General features: G+C 32.6%; 1 protein-coding gene across 1 annotated transcript; it reads right to left on the bottom strand.

The window, feature by feature from the left end:
* Nucleotides 1-10,026: 10,026 nt before the first annotated feature.
* On the bottom strand, nt 10,027-16,140 carry LOC132756967 (uncharacterized). Its single transcript, XM_060748110.1, has 2 exons — nt 15,816-16,140; nt 10,027-15,128 (listed from the first exon to the last, which is right to left on the bottom strand). Exon 2 carries the CDS (start codon nt 15,125-15,127, stop codon nt 13,025-13,027), a length of 2,103 nt encoding a protein of 700 aa, XP_060604093.1. The 5' UTR covers nt 15,128; nt 15,816-16,140; the 3' UTR covers nt 10,027-13,024.
* Between the last annotated feature and the right edge of the window lie 138 nt (nt 16,141-16,278).

Genomic DNA, 16,278 nt, shown 5'->3' with positions numbered 1-16,278 from the left:
AATCGGTCCCAATCTTCTCAGGTGAACTGATCAAAGTGAAGTAACAGTTGCCATATACAGTCATCATCAGTGAAATAAACTCTGGTCAAACTTTGATCCATAAAATAGTTTCCAGGAAACAGGGACCTTCCATTTAGTGTATTTTACAACAGCTTCTTCATCTGCTCCACCTATTGACCTTGACTGAAAATACAGAATAAGTTTATGTCAACTTGTAACATGGTTTGTATTTATAGCTTCACAGATCACATCCTTTGATGATGTTACAATTTTTAACAAGAGCACCTCTAGGCGGAGCATTATATGCCCGAAAGTGTTTTTTTTCTTTACTAAGGATGAAGCATTTGTAAGACATTACATAAATTAAATAAAGTATTACCTCATTCAAATAGCAATCCTCCTTTAAAGTTTGAATATTGTGGGCCAAATGGAACTTCAGTTATGCTCTGGAAACTGTTATTAGTTTTGAGGTAATAGGCTACCTTGAACTTTGACCGTATGGCACCAAAATCAATAGGGTGTTCTACCTAATATTTGACAATCATCCTATGACGTTTCAACACTATGGGCCAAATAGAAATTAAGTTATGTTCTGGAAACTGTTTTCAGTTTTAAGGTAATAGGTGAACTTAACCTTTGACCTTGTGACCCCAAAAATCAACAGGGTCTTCTACCCAATATGGACAATCATCCTGTGAATGTTAAATACTGTGGGCCACATGGACCTAAAGTTACTTTCCGGAAACTGTTTTTCAGTTAAGTTTTAAAGGTAATAGTGAACTAACCTTTGACCTTGTGACCCCAAAATCAATAAGGGTCTCCTACCCAATATGGACAATCATCCTATGAAGTTTTAACACTGTGGGCCTAATGGAACTTAAGTTACATTCCGGAAACTGTTTTCAGTTTTAAGGTAATAGTGAACTTACATTTGACCTTGTGACCCCAAAATAAATAGGGGTCTTCTACCCAATATGGACAATCATCCTGTGAAGTTTGAATACTGTGGGCCACATGGAACTTAAGTTATGCTCCAGAAACTGTTTTCATTTTTAAATTAATAATGACTGACCTTCTGACCCCAAAATCAATAGGGGTCTTCTACCCAATGTGGACAATTATCCTATGAAGTTTGAACACTGTCGGCTAAATGGAACTTAAGTTATGCTCCAGAAACTGTTTTCAGTTTTAAGGTCATAGTGACCTTGACCTTGTGACCCCAAAATAAATAGGGGTCTTCTACCCAATGTGGACAATCATCCTATGAAGTTTGAACACTGTCTGCTAAATGGAACTTAAGTTATGCTCCGGAAACTGTTTTCAGTTTTAAGGTCATAGTGACCTTGACCTTTGACCTTGTGACCCCAAAATCAATAGGGGTCTTTTACCCAATATGGACAATCATCCTTGTGAAGTTTGAATACTGTGGGCCACATGGAACTTAAGTTATGCTCCAGAAACTGTTTTCAGTTTAAATGTAATAATGACCTTGACCTTTGACCTTGTGACCCCAAAATCAATAGGGGTCTTCTACCTAATGTGGACAATCATCCTATGAAGTTTGAAACATGTCGGCTAAATGGAACTTAAGTTATGCTCCGGAAACTGTTTTCAGTTTTAGGTCATAGTGACCTTTGACCGTATGACCCCAAAATCAATAGGGGTCTTCTACCCAATATGGACAATCATCCTGTGAAGTTTTTAAATACTGTTGGCAACATGGAACTTAAGATATGCTCCAGAAAAACTGTTTTCAGTTTAAAAGTAATAATGACCTTGACCTTTGACCTTGTGACCCCAAAAATCAATAGGGTTCTTCTACCCAATATGGACAATCATCCTATGAAGTTTCAACACTGTCAAGCCAAATGGAACTTAAACGTTATGCTCCGGAAACTGTTTTCAATTTTTGAGGTCATAGTGACTTTGACCTTGTGACCCCAAAATCAATAGGGGTCTTCTACCCAATATGGACAATCATCTATGAAGTTTGAATACTGTGGGCCACATGGAACTTAAGTTATGCTCCTGAAACTGTTTTCAGTTTAAAAGTAATACTGACCTTTGACCTTGTGACCCAAAATCAATAGGGGTCTTTTCTACCGAATATGGATAATCATCCTATGAAGTTGAAATTGTGGGCCAAATGGAACTTAAGTTATGCTCCGGAAACTGTTTTCAGTTTTAAGGTAATATAGTGACCAAATTGCTAACGGACGGACGACGCCAGGGGGTATAACATAATATGCCCGAAATTGTTTCGGGCATATAAAAACACGAGCTGTTGGTAGGGCAGCCTGCTTGACTACTCTTGGTGCTTGATAGTAAAACAAGAGACTGGACAAGAAAAGCATTGATGCAAAGCATCAAAGGGCGTCCAAGCAAGAAATGCAGCAAGTGAAGATGAACTAGTACACATATGATGACAAGATATTCTTATAAACTACCAGAAATGTATACCACTTATGAATGAGCGGACGAAAGACATTGTTCATTATGAACTTTGATTGGCATGCTAGAGATTAGAATATTACTTGTTATTTCTTTATGATCGTGGTTATTAATAGCAACGGATATACATGTATGCAATCATTTATAATCCATATTGTGTAACGCATGATCAACACGTACCACACATTTGTCCCTTATTATGTTATCGCTATTAGCGAAGACCCCCTTAAGGTATTTCTGTTCACACTTTTAAGTTAGTAAAAATATGACACTGGTTATATATTACCATGTTGATCATGTTGAGCATAATTGTTTTATTATACAATAATTGTAATATCTATTAATTTTAATTTAAAAAAAATACAAATTTTATGAATATTGTTTCTTTTATTCTTTTTTGTGTTTATGTGCTATTTTAATACTGAGTTTTTACTACTCTTTTTTTATTAAAATTGTAAAATAAATTTTAAGAATTCAATTGTCATATTGACGACGATTATTAAGTCAAAGCTTAACTGGAAAAAGTCTGCAATATATAATATTGTTTTTTCTTAAACCATGTACATTGTATTTTTCTTTATCATTTTTTAAATTATCGATCAATTGAATAATTCATAAAATCTAATTTGTAACTTTGAATAATTCCTCGGCATCTTTACTAAACACGGATAACAAATAAAATAATTAAAAATAAAATGTTTCAAAGTTGATAATGTCATTTTAATACCCATAAAAAATGTACTTTTTCTCAATTATTGTACATATCACGGATTTATATTACATATAAATCCGTGTACATATTTATTGTTTTTATCTCATATAGATAAAATGAAACATGCTATTGTTGTTTTTTTTCTAATTGTAACGATATCACAACATCTACTCCAAAAACCGGGAGAGACTGGACAATAAAAACCTGTCGTACTATTCGCCGGTCACTAGTAAATCCTGGTCAAAATAGACCGGGAGAGACCGGCATTTACCGATAGGACAGTGATAAATAGATATATCTATAAATAGGTTTTGGAATATTTAGGTCATCAACTTGATCATTCTAGGATACAACAATAACATACCATGATAACCGACTGTGTACTACAAAATGATAAATACAAAACCCGAAGAGCGCGATTTATTGACGGAAAAGGTTATTTCATTTGAAAATGTTTGCATTGCGAAAATTCATTGTTGTAACATATCGCGACATTTCATTCTTATTTTAATAATTCAAGCACCCTCATACCGATCGGAATTTTCGGGCTTTTATTATGACCGACTAAAAGGCTCGAGAAGTTTGCTGTCGCCCTTTCACAAAATCTGATCTCATTCCATAAGAGCGCCGCGCTTCGGCGCGGACGCCAATAATGTAAAGTTCAAAAAAGGGCCATATTTCTGTCAAAATCCAGGTTAGAGTTTTGTTCAGTTTTACAACTTTGCATTGGGCAGTGACCTATTATGCTCTCAAATAAGCGTTAAAAAGTTTATAAAAAACCATTCCAAAGGTAGTTTTGGAGTGCCAGAAACTTAACATTAGTGTGATACCAAGGTCAACACCTGGGTGAGTACATTAGCTCTCCCAAACTCTTTGCTACACTTAAAGCTGCATGCCTCCAGATGATCGAAAATATTTCAATAAAATCAAACTTGAGAACAATTAACTAAGATTTTAAAGAAAAAGTAAAAAAATACTCGAGTAATAATTTACATGTTATGTGCTATTAATGACAGATTTTTCAGAATTTATAACTTATTTTCTTACTGCGCTTACTAACACAGTAAGGGCTTTTTTTGGCGTATTTTGTTTACTGTTTTTAGTAATTTAATTGGGTGTAATACCATTTGCATAATGTGTAAATTTGCTTCTCTTTTTTTTTATTTCACTAGCTTATACTTTTTAACACATTTTCAAAATTTTCATGAAAATAAGCATGAATATGGAGGCTTGCCTGCTTTAATTGCAAATACAGTTTACTCTAAAGTAACTAGAAAATCCAAGGGACTGGGCATTTTACTTCGAGAAACGGATTGAGAACATTGCATCTGCCGCCATTAAGTTGACATTCGCACATGTATATACATTTGCCTGATTGATTGTGCATAGAAGTAGTGTTTGTTTTAGTTAATAGCGGGCAATGCTGTTAAAATGATGGGTAAATCCCTTTATAATGGAACAAAAAATTATATTCAAATTTTAATAACATGTATACAATTGAAAACATAGCACAAACATTGATCAATGACCGTAAATCAAGTTTGTCAGTATTCATTCAGTTAAAGCACAAGTTTTTAATAAGCCCATGAACAATTATAATCATTACAATAAAAAGACAATAACACGTTTATTTCAACAAAATTTTTCTTAATATTTGAAGTGAATTTTTCATTAAAATCTTTTAAATTTAGTTATCCTAACTGGTAAACCCAAATTTTAAAGCCCGAAACTGATTAAAAGCCACTTTTATGACATATTAATAATAATTTGATGACCAAAGCAATTTAAAATTTTCTATGAAATGTGGAACCATATGATAACATTCCCCCACCTTTGATCAGTTGGCTCTTTCCCACACTTCTACTAATTGAGATAAATTTGAGACTTTAATTTGATGATAACAAATTTTCTTTTTGACTAAAATTTCACCTAAGCGGAGTTAAAATACAAAAAATAAAGAAGGAAATTTGATGGTACTTTTAGAAATTCTTCGACTAAAGTGGAATTTTGAGCAAAGTGATTTTGACTTATTGAGAGTTCAACTGTATTTCCAACACTTTTTTTTTCCCTATTTATGAGCGCGTGAGAAAAGTAAGTGCAAATATGCAGTACTGTAAAGTAAAATGAGGCAACTTGTCATCTTGATAATGTAAGAAAATCTTCAAACACCTCCAGGCATAAGTGAGCAATGAAAGTAGAAACCCCTTACAATACACAAGATACTTGTTATGGTCATAGTGAACGGGTAAAATGCATATTCTTGAAAAATACTCTGATACATTTACCTTAGATTTATTGTCTTTCACTTGTTCACACTGCTATTAAAATAGTTGTTAATAATCAACTTACGCTGAAACAAAATAAGTCCCAGCCATCTGTTGAGTCTGTAGCAAGTTCTAAAGCTTCTGCGATAATTGTCACCCTCAGCACAAAACATTAAACATATGGCTACTGGTACATCATTATACCTACAATATAATATATATAAATTTATATATCAGGCCAGAGATATAAAAAAAATACAGAATTTAAGTCAATTATTGTAGAAAATACTCTATATTGTATTTGGCTTAGTTAATGGATCCCAATTCTAGTTTAATTTTATTATTAGTTATGTATTTCAGTGTTTCTGCCAGCTCTGATTTTCTGAGGGTCTTTTATGACCCCCTGTATTACATTTTAGGGTCATTTCAAATTCTTAAGGTCATACCAATAAATTGAACAAAAATGTAAAGAGCAACAGATTAACACTTGATAAGATTTATTTTCTAAGGCACTTTACTTCTTACCAAAAAAATTAGTTAGTTATCCTTTTGATGTATTTTAAATTTTAAATCTATACTCCCCCTACAGTGAGCTTTTCCCTACAAGTATGCTCTTTTTATTTTAAAGAAATTTTTGATTTTTGTCCCAAATTTTGAAAAACTTCCCCTTTAAAATTCCAAATTAAACCCCCCGGGGGGCTAAAAAATTTTCCAAAAAGGGGGGCTATTTTTAAACAAACACTTTTTTTCCGAAATTTCCAAAATCATTGAAAATACATTTGGGGTTGTAACTTTGGGTTGGGTTAAAAACTTTTAAAATGTTTTAAATTTTTTTAAAATTCATTTAAAATTTTTGTTTTTTAAATTTATGAAAAAAAAATGGTTTTCTGAAGGTTTTAAAATAAAATTAGGGATTTATTAGAGAAAAACCCCAAACTCATGGGGCAGTTTTTTTCCAAACATAAAAAATTTTAAAGCCGGGGGGGGCCTTTTATTAGGAGAGGGGCATTTATTAGGAATTTTATGGTATATGTGAATAAAATATTGTTAAATACTTGTTTTTGTGTTATATTTTTAACTAGAAATGTGTCATCATGCCACGGATGCCCCCGCATGCAGCCAAAATTTCAGATGTTATAATATTTAGTTCCAAATTTGTTTGCACAAATTATTGTTTTCATTTTAAGTTCAAAGCCCTTTAAACTTTTCAGTGTTAACACAAACCATTTTCATACAATATTCAAGGCACTGAAATTATTCAGTCTTAACCTTTTGAAAATAGCATATTTCATATTTGTAGCCAAAATAATGGCTATACATACATTTCCACAAAAGTATGAGTGCTGAAACAAAAAGTTCAAAAAATTTCCAATATTCAAGAAAGATAAGGTTGTCCAAAATCATTAAACCATGACCAAATTCAAACTTAAACTGCTTATTCCTAAGACGTATCTATATTATTTTCAAAGTGAAAGGGACATAACTCTGCCAAAAAATCATCGAACCATGACCAAATTCCAACTTGACCTGCCCATTCCTTTGACATATCCATATGTCAAATTTGAGTTGAATATGTAACACTGTTGGGTAGATAATGAACAGAAACTGTAAATTTCATATTATTTTCAAAGTGAAAGGGGCATTACTCTGCCAAAAATCATTGAACCATGACCAAATTCGAAATTGGCCTGGACATTCCAAAAATATATCCATATGTCAAATTTGAGTTGAATGTGTTGTACTGTTGGGGAGATAATGAACGGAAACTGAAAATTTCATATCATTTACAAAGAAAAAGGGGCATAACTCTGCCAAAAATCATCGAACCATGACCAAATTCGAACTTTACCTGTATTTTCTCATGACATATCCATATGTCAAATTTGAGTTGAATGTGTTGTACCGTTTGGGAGATAATGAACGTAAACTGAAAATTTCACATTATTTTCAAAGTAAAAGGGGCATAACTCTGTCAAAAATCATCGAACCATGACCAAATTCGAACTTGACCTGTATTTTCTCATGACATATCCACATGTCAAATTTGAGTTGAATGTGTTGTACCGTTGGGGAGATAATGACAGAAACTGAAAATTTCATATTATTTTCAAAGTAAAAGGGGCATAACTCTGCCAAAAATCATCGAACCATGACCAAATTCGAACTTGACCTGTATTTTCTCATGACATATCCATATGTCAAATTTGAGTTGAATGTGTTGTACCGTTGGGGAGATAATGAATGGAAACTGAAAATTTCATATTATTTTCAAAGTAAAAGGGGCATAACTCTGCCAAAAATCATCGAACCATGACCAAATTCGAACTTGACCTGTATTTTCTCATGACATATCCATATGTCAAATTTGAGTTGAATGTGTTGTACCGTTTGGGAGATAATGAACGGAAACTGAAAATTTCATATTATTTTCAAAGTAAAAGGGGCATAACTCTGCCAAAAATCATTGAACCATGACCAAATTCGAACTTGACCTGTATTTTCTCATGACATATCCATATGTCAAATTTAAGTTGAATGTGTTGTACCGTTGGGGAGATAATGAACGGAAACTGATGATGACGGAATGACAGAATGACGGAATGACGGAAGGACGGAATGACGGAAGGACGGAATGACGGAAGGACGGAAGGACGGAACAGGGTAACACTATATGCCCCGGCCATTACATGGCGGGGGCATAAAAAGTTGTTTTTGTCAATTTATTCACCTGTATAATTATCATCAACAAAATTACACCCCTATGATTTTTGCAACTGCAACAGCGATTTATGTTTAGATGTTGGCAGTTGTTGTTTTGCAAACCAGTATACAGATCTCATCACCCCTATGGCTGCTTCATAGTGCTCAGAAATGTTGCTAGAAGTCTGGGGATAATCGTGATTGACTATCTTGAGCAAGGTCGTACCATAAACTGTACATACTATGAAGACGAATTGAGACGTCTGCCTCAAGAAATCGCAAGTAATAGGAGGGGCAAACTGACTCAAGGCGTTCTGCTCCTGCACGACAATGGGCCAGCTCACACATCCCAAGTTGGGATGGCTGCTGCAACTGACTGCGGTTTTGAAAATTCTTTCTCATCCCCCATATTTTACCTGTTTCTGAAACTGAAAAACAAGCATCGTTGTAGGCCTTTTGGAAGAAATGAAGCTGTCATGGAGGTTGTCAATGAGTTCTTTGAGGACCAAAATAGAGAGTTCTATTTTGAAGGATTAAACAAGTTGGAGCACAGGTGGGCAAAGTGCATTGATGAAGAGGGCGATTCTATTGTAAGGTAAGACCATTAGTGGGGTCACATAAACTAGTAGTTAAAAAACAATGACACTTCTGGGGCGTGGCCAGTTTTGACCCCAGGGCTTTTATTTAAACAAACTTTGTAGACACTTACTAGAAGATGTTTCATGCTTAATATCTAATCTCTAGCTATTTGGGTTTTTTCAAAGAAGATTTTTAAGTTTTTGCCATACACATATAAGGAAAATCAATGACCCCCGGGGCGGGGCAAATTTCGACCTCAGGGCTTTTATTTGAACAAACTTTGTAGACACCCATTAGAACATGTTTCATACTAAATATCTTAGCTCTTTCTCTTTTTTTGTTTTTTTTAAAAGAAGATTTTTTAAGTTTTTACTATATGCATATAGGGAAAATCAATGACCCCCTGGGGCGGGGCCAATTTTGATCCCAGGGCTTTTATTTGAACAAACTTGGTGGACACTCACTAGAAGATGTTTCATGCCAAATATCTAAGCTCTAGCTCTTTGGTTTTTTTTAAAGGAAATATTTAAAGTTTTTTCTTTCGGTTGCTATGGCAACCAGAGTTCATTATGGAATTAAATTCTTTGAATGACCACCAAAGGAACATTCCTGTGAAGTTTGGATGAAATTGACATAGAGGTTTATGCGGAGATGTGATTTAAAGTAAAAGTTTACAGACGAACGACGGACGGAGGCCAGACGAAAAGCGATCACAAAAGCTCACCCTGTCACAATACTAAAAAGTAAATATGTTGTGTGTTGCCCCCGCCCGGCGGTGGCTCTTGTTTAATGAACTGTCTTCAAATTTGAACACAACAATCTTTGAGGATAGACCTTCAAGATGATCAGATAGGCTTTGACCTTCACTTACAAATGACCTTGATCTTGAAGGTCAAATTATTGAATTTTCATTGATTTTTGTTATAATTGACTGTAACTTGGTAATTAATAAATGGATAATCTTCATACCTTGACAAAATAACCTTTTGGAGGAGACTTTCTAAAAAGTTAGAACTTGATCTTTAAATGACTTTGACTATCAAGGTCAAATTATTGACTTTTGGTTAAATTGTCATAATTTTTTTTTTGAGGCCCCATCTGAGTAACCCCAATTATTTACCCAAAAATAGGTATGAGGGGGTCAGGGTCATCCTCCATCGTACCTTACATTATTTATATACAATATATATGTTGCAAAATAATTATATTAATGTAAATATTGTCAAATACATCTACAGTATATACTTTGTATATAAATATAAACAACAGACATACAATAAACCCATCTATTTTCATAAAAATATTTTACCAATAAAAAAACTACTACTTATTATTAAACAATTAAACAATCTGTTTTTTTGTTTCACATATTAAGTGTAGTTTAAGCAATTAAGGATCTTATAATTGACCATCTATTATTTTCATCATCTGTCAAATTTGTATTTCTATAGATATTCCATGCTAATTTCAAACTATTTTTAAAACAAATACATGTAGGTAAAAAGTTTTTTCCCTTAGACAAATAAATATATCTTAACAATATGTCATATTTAAAATCTTTAGTTTCTGTACCTAATATGAATGATTTACAACAAAGAAGATCATCAAAATTATGTAAGTTTTCTCTAAGGTGAATTTTCTGATATTCCCAAAATAAATGTAAAAGTGTTTCTTCTTCACAGCATTTACAAAAAGTACACATTTTATTGTCAACAATTTTCATTTTAAACAAAAGTGAGTTTGTAGCTAAAGTTCTATGAATAATTCTTGTTTGGAACCACTGAATTATAATATGAATCTTTAGAACATTTGAAAACATAACTATATATTAACTGCCAATTAATGTTATTATCTTTAAAACATGTGTTCCACCTTTCTTGACTTGTAGGTATGTCTGAATTTTTAGCTATAATTTCATAAACATATTTCTTATTGTTATTCATAGTTAAAATAGGTTTAACATAACAATTTATTATAGGATATTGAACATTAAGCAAATTGTTACTTATAAAAATATTTAACTTTTGCATGTACATTTTTATTGCCTGTTTTAAACTATGATACTGTAAAAAGTTCACAGGTTTACCTTTGACCTGTTCTAAATATATCAAATCTACAAAGTTATCCTGTTCATTTATAATAAATATCTTTTACAAATCTGATTCCTTTATTATATAATGTCTGAATATAAATATATCTATTTCCTGCTATTGTAAAAAAGTGGCATATGTAATACTTGCTCTATATTATCTATACAAAGTTTATCAAGCTTTGAAAACATCAATCCAGAAAGAATTTGTTATTTTACTAATAATCAAATTACAATACATCTTTCCAGTGTTAAATTTTTTATCAATATTAAACAATGTGTTTACTAGCTTATAACATTTACTTTTGCTATTACTAACATATCTTTTAAACCATTTTATCTTTAAACTATGTATATAACTATAAATATCAACCATGTTTAAACCACCTTCTTTGTATGTTTTCATAATTTTGTTATTTATGTATGGGTTTGATTTATACAATGTACTTGGACAAAAGCAGACTTGCTCGCAAACAAACATGTTGTATATTATGACTGTCAAGGTCAAATTTATGAAATTCTCTTGTTTTTAGCTCACTTGTCACAAAGTGACAAGGTGTGCTTTTGTGATTGAAATTTTGTGTACGACCATTATAATTATGTCGGTAATCTTTTACTTTAAACAACATCTCTAAGCCAGTTTCATCTAAACTTCACAGGAATGTTCCTTGGGAGATCACCTTTAAAAGTTGTTCAAAGAATTGAATTCCATGCAGAAGTCTGGTTGCATGACAAAAAGAAAAAAAAATCAAAAATCTTCTAAAACAAAAAAACAAAATGCTAAAGTTTAGCTATTTAGCATAAAACATCTTCTAGTGGGTGTTTACCAAGTTTGTTCAGCTCAAAGTAGATCTTTCCTATGTTTGTTCAAATTTATAGCCCTTTGGTAAAAATTGGCCCCGCCGGGGGTGGGAGGAGGAGGGGGGAGTCATTGATTTTCCTTACATGTATATAGTAAAAACAACAAAAAAATCTTCTATTATACTAGCATTGCCTAGTGAACACCTATAAAAATTGATTAAGTCATGCCCTTTTGATCCAAATTGATCCCACCTAATGAACTACATTAGCATTTAAGAGTACTGACTTTTTCTAGAAATCAGTTGAGTGATATAGGGCCCCCCAATGGATTAGGGAGGGGGATATTGTTTTGGCGTTGTCCGTCTGTCCTTTCGTCCTTCCATCCCTCTACCTGTCTGTCTGAATTTTGTTTCCAGTTTATTTTTTGCAACTACTGGCTGGAATTCAACAAAACTTTAAGGGAACCAGATATATAAAGAGGAAATGCGCATACCATAGCCTTGTTCCAGTCTGACCCTGCAACATGAGATATGGCCCTTGATTATGCATATAGAGAATAATCTTTTTCTCGCTACTTCTCTGTAACTACTATTAAAAGAAGATTTTTAAGTTTTTACTATATGCATATAGGGAAAATCAATGACCCCCTGGGGCGGGGCCAATTTTGACCCCAGGGCTTTTATTTGAACAAACTTGGTAGACACCCATTTGAAGATGTTTCATGCTAAATATCTTAGCTCTAGCTCTTTTTGTTCTTTAAAAGAAGATTTTTAAAATTTTTACTATATGCATATAGGGAAAATCAATGACCCCCTGGGGCGGGGCCAATTTTGATCCCAGGGCTTTTATTTGAACAAACTTGGTAGACACTCACCAGAAGATGTTTCATGCCAAAAATCTAAGCTCTAGCTCTTTGGGTTTTTTAGAAGAAGATATTCTAAGTTTTTTCTTTTGGTTGCTATGGCAACCAGAGTTCTGCATGGAATTAAATTATTTGAACAATTTTCAAAGGTGACCACCAAAGGAACATTCCTGTGAAGTTTGGATGAAATTGGCTGAGTGGTTAATGAGGAGATGTCATTTAAAGTAAACGACGGACAGACGGACGACAGACGAAAAGCGATCACAAAAGCTCACCCTGTCACTTTGTGACAGGTGAGCTAAAAAGCTTGGAAAAAAAACTTCACCTTATAAACCAAAATTTAAAATACATTTTCACAAGCAAAACTGGTCCTCTACACAAGAGGCTCCTAACTTCAGATATTCAAAGTCAATGAAGTTGGAATCATTCTTTCAATTAAACATGTTTAATTGTGTTTCAAAATAATATGCAATCAAAAGTGTAATGGCAGGCCTATATTTTGTCATTTTAGCCTTTTGATATCATTGAAATATATAGTCTTTATACTATCTTTTTTTGGTCACATTTTATTGGCTAACCATTAAGCCAGAAACGAGCTTACATATATGGAAATTTGCTGCATTGTTCCTTGCCCTTTGTCGAAGAGAAAGCATGTAGCATTTTAATGCTTGTTGAGGTCTGTTTTCTTGTTCCATACATTGTCCTAAAATGTTCAGAGCTGTTTCTTTATGTTGTAGGTTTTCATCTGTTTCTATGGTTGTTATAAGTTTACAAAGTGCTTGTTGTTGATCTTGATGTCTTTGTAGATGACGATAGATCTTGTATTGTAGGAAGTATAAGAAAGGTAGGGAATCAACTACAGCCCAGTCCATCCAACAGTCATTATACTCATCTCTGTGTATCATGTCATCTTGTGTAGATCTGAACATTTCATATTGTAGTTCATGAGGAACACAGTTGATCTCTCCCTGTATAAATCTGACACAAAATGCTGTATTATGTTTGATACAGTTCTCACTTTGTTCACTACATATCCTCTTGAATTCTGCTGTTACTGTTAAAGGCATGACATAGCAGCGACAGATAGGTAAAACAGGATAAGAATAATATTGTTGCTCTGTGTGTCTAAGAATTAGTTCAGCTTTCTCCATATCTCCTGTACTGTAGAACACTGAAGCCAGTTTAAGTCTGCTAGATGAGATATCTGCGTTTAAACCAGCTGATAGCCAGACCAATGCTTGAGGTGACACTTGATTATTTTCACCAATGCTGGATGATGCTAGGGTAGATCCGTATGTGGTAAAAAGAAAAGGTGCTAGAAAATTGAATGCAACTTGTTCAAATCTATTACCATTATCACTGAAGGTCATCAATTTTACTATATGTTGCTTCATTGTTCTAATGTTTTCATTGTGAAAATGTCTTAAAACATGCTTATGTTGTATACTTATGTTGTTTGCAATGTTGATATATCTCCATGTCAAAACAGTTTCATTTATTTCAAGAGAAGAAGGAAAATAGTAAACTCCATGTGGTACTCTGTTCAGTTTAACTTGAAGTCTATGACCAAGATCATCAATATCAATACTTAGTAACCGTTGTCTATCATTCTGTATAAAATCACAAATATTTTTTGAAAGTTCGTGTTTTGTCTCAGCTGTAAATTGCCCTGCCATCACATTATTTTCCGGTATAATGAAATGTGAACAACAGTCATTCTGTACACAACTGTGTAATTCCAATAAGCAGTATGTTAAACATGTAAATAAATTGATATCTTTCCATATTCGTGACTCTGTGTTTTCTATACAATGTAATAAAACTGTTTTGCACATGAAACTTGAAATGTTGATTTCATTTTGAGGATTAAGAAAGGACTTAAGAATCATTTTCAATAGTACATAGCACCTTATTTGTGTTATATTTAGATTAAACATTATACATCTTTCTGTCAATGATGTAGATATTCTCCATTCCAGTTCAGGATATTCACTGACCTTACTTCCAGTTGGAACAACTAAACACCTAGTACTGGCTGCATATCTTCTCATCTCATGTGTTGGCCATCTGCCAATACCCTGTCTATGTAACCAACCTGATGCTGATTGAGGCCATGATTTACATGGTAAAGCAAGTACTCTGTCCATATCACATAATCCAGGTTGTCTTAGTTCAGCAATAGATGGTCCATGCTGCTGATCAGCACCCTCAAGTAAATCATTTATCATTGTGTTTTTATACAATATTCTTCCTCTTCTATCAGTAATATAATGTTCATTAGGAATGACAGTTGCAGGAAGAGGTTCATCAAGTCTGAGTAGTTGTAAGAAACAATACCCGGGAGTAGTGTTCTCATCCTGTATCATGAGGTAATTTAACTTGTCAGGTTCCCACTCTGACCAGTCTTGTATTATATTGAATTTATGATAACAGGCTAGCAAATCAATGTCTGAATCAAGTCCTATAGTAGTTGTACCTTCACTTTGACTCCCTAGACAATAGACAGTGTCATTTACATCAGTTAACCTGCTAGTGATATTATTCATAGTCTCCATCAGCATGACTCCTCTTCTACTTCTCATCACAGTTCTTTCATTGACACCAATGTCATGTAAAACCTCTGATAACATCAATGATAAGTTTTCTCTGTAGTCAGGTTCTTGAAACATTCTGTAATATATTAGTAAAAGAGAAAATTGTTTAAGTCAGCAGTCTTATTAATGTTATCACATACTTCTACTTGTAATTTATTTGTCCTTTGTGTCCTAAAATAGAACAGGAGAGACTGAATCTGGACATTATGAACATAAAACAAATAATTTGGGGGAGTTATCAATTGATCAAAATATTGCATATTTTTCTCTATTTGATAGTGGTATTTTCTTGTCTATTATACAAATGTAAATATTTGTTATCAGAATTTTGATATAAGAGAGACACTAAAATTTAACACCCATTTAAATATTCATGTTACACTTTTTTACATAATTCATTTAATACAAATGAGAAACTACAACATAATATAATGTTTTAAATTTAATTTGAATTCTGGATTTAAGTTTCTTGAAAATAATCAAGAGAAAATATTTCTTGTCATTTGACCAGATATGTGGAAATTTAGTTTTATATAACACCACAATATATTGTAAAAAATATATGATAATGTAAAGCATAATTATATATATTTCTATTTAATTAAAAAACATAATCTATTTAAACAATTTTTTTTTTGAGATTGATAAAAGGGAGACACAAAAATTAAACACATTGTCTAAAATATTGCCTGAACTACTTTCTTACATAATTTATTCTATATAAATGAGAAACTGTGTATTTAGAATAAAGTTTTAAACTTACTTTGAATGTTGTATTAAACAGTATTTCGTAGAAAGAATCAAGATTAACTGTTTCTTTCCTTTTGACCAGCTAGGTGGAAATTTTGCTATTTTTACTTCCTCTTTTGGTTTTGAATAAAATGAAAGGGAAAGAACTCACTTCCTTTTCCTAACAGTTGTTATGAGAGTTAATTGAATAATGTCCCTTTTAGATTTTTCAATGTATTCTATAAAAACATGATAATATAAGTCTTAATAATGTATATAATTCTGTCTATTTAAATAATAAAGAATGTGTTATAACATCATATTTTCACACAAAAAACATATTTGTATTATTTTCAGAATGAAATTTCACTCACTGTTAGTAATAAATACTATTTTCCTTCAATTATGCAGATTTGCAAATTTGACCAAAAAAAAATAATTGTCACTTTTTGCAGAATATCTAATGTTTGACATCAATGATGTCATTTCCTGTAATT

The sequence above is a fragment of the Ruditapes philippinarum genome, unplaced genomic scaffold (assembly GCF_026571515.1).
Source record: "Ruditapes philippinarum isolate M1 unplaced genomic scaffold, ASM2657151v2 ctg7002_1_1_1_1, whole genome shotgun sequence".
NCBI classification, from domain to species: Eukaryota; Metazoa; Mollusca; class Bivalvia; order Venerida; family Veneridae; genus Ruditapes; species Ruditapes philippinarum.
This window is presented reverse-complemented; position numbering and strand designations above follow the sequence as displayed.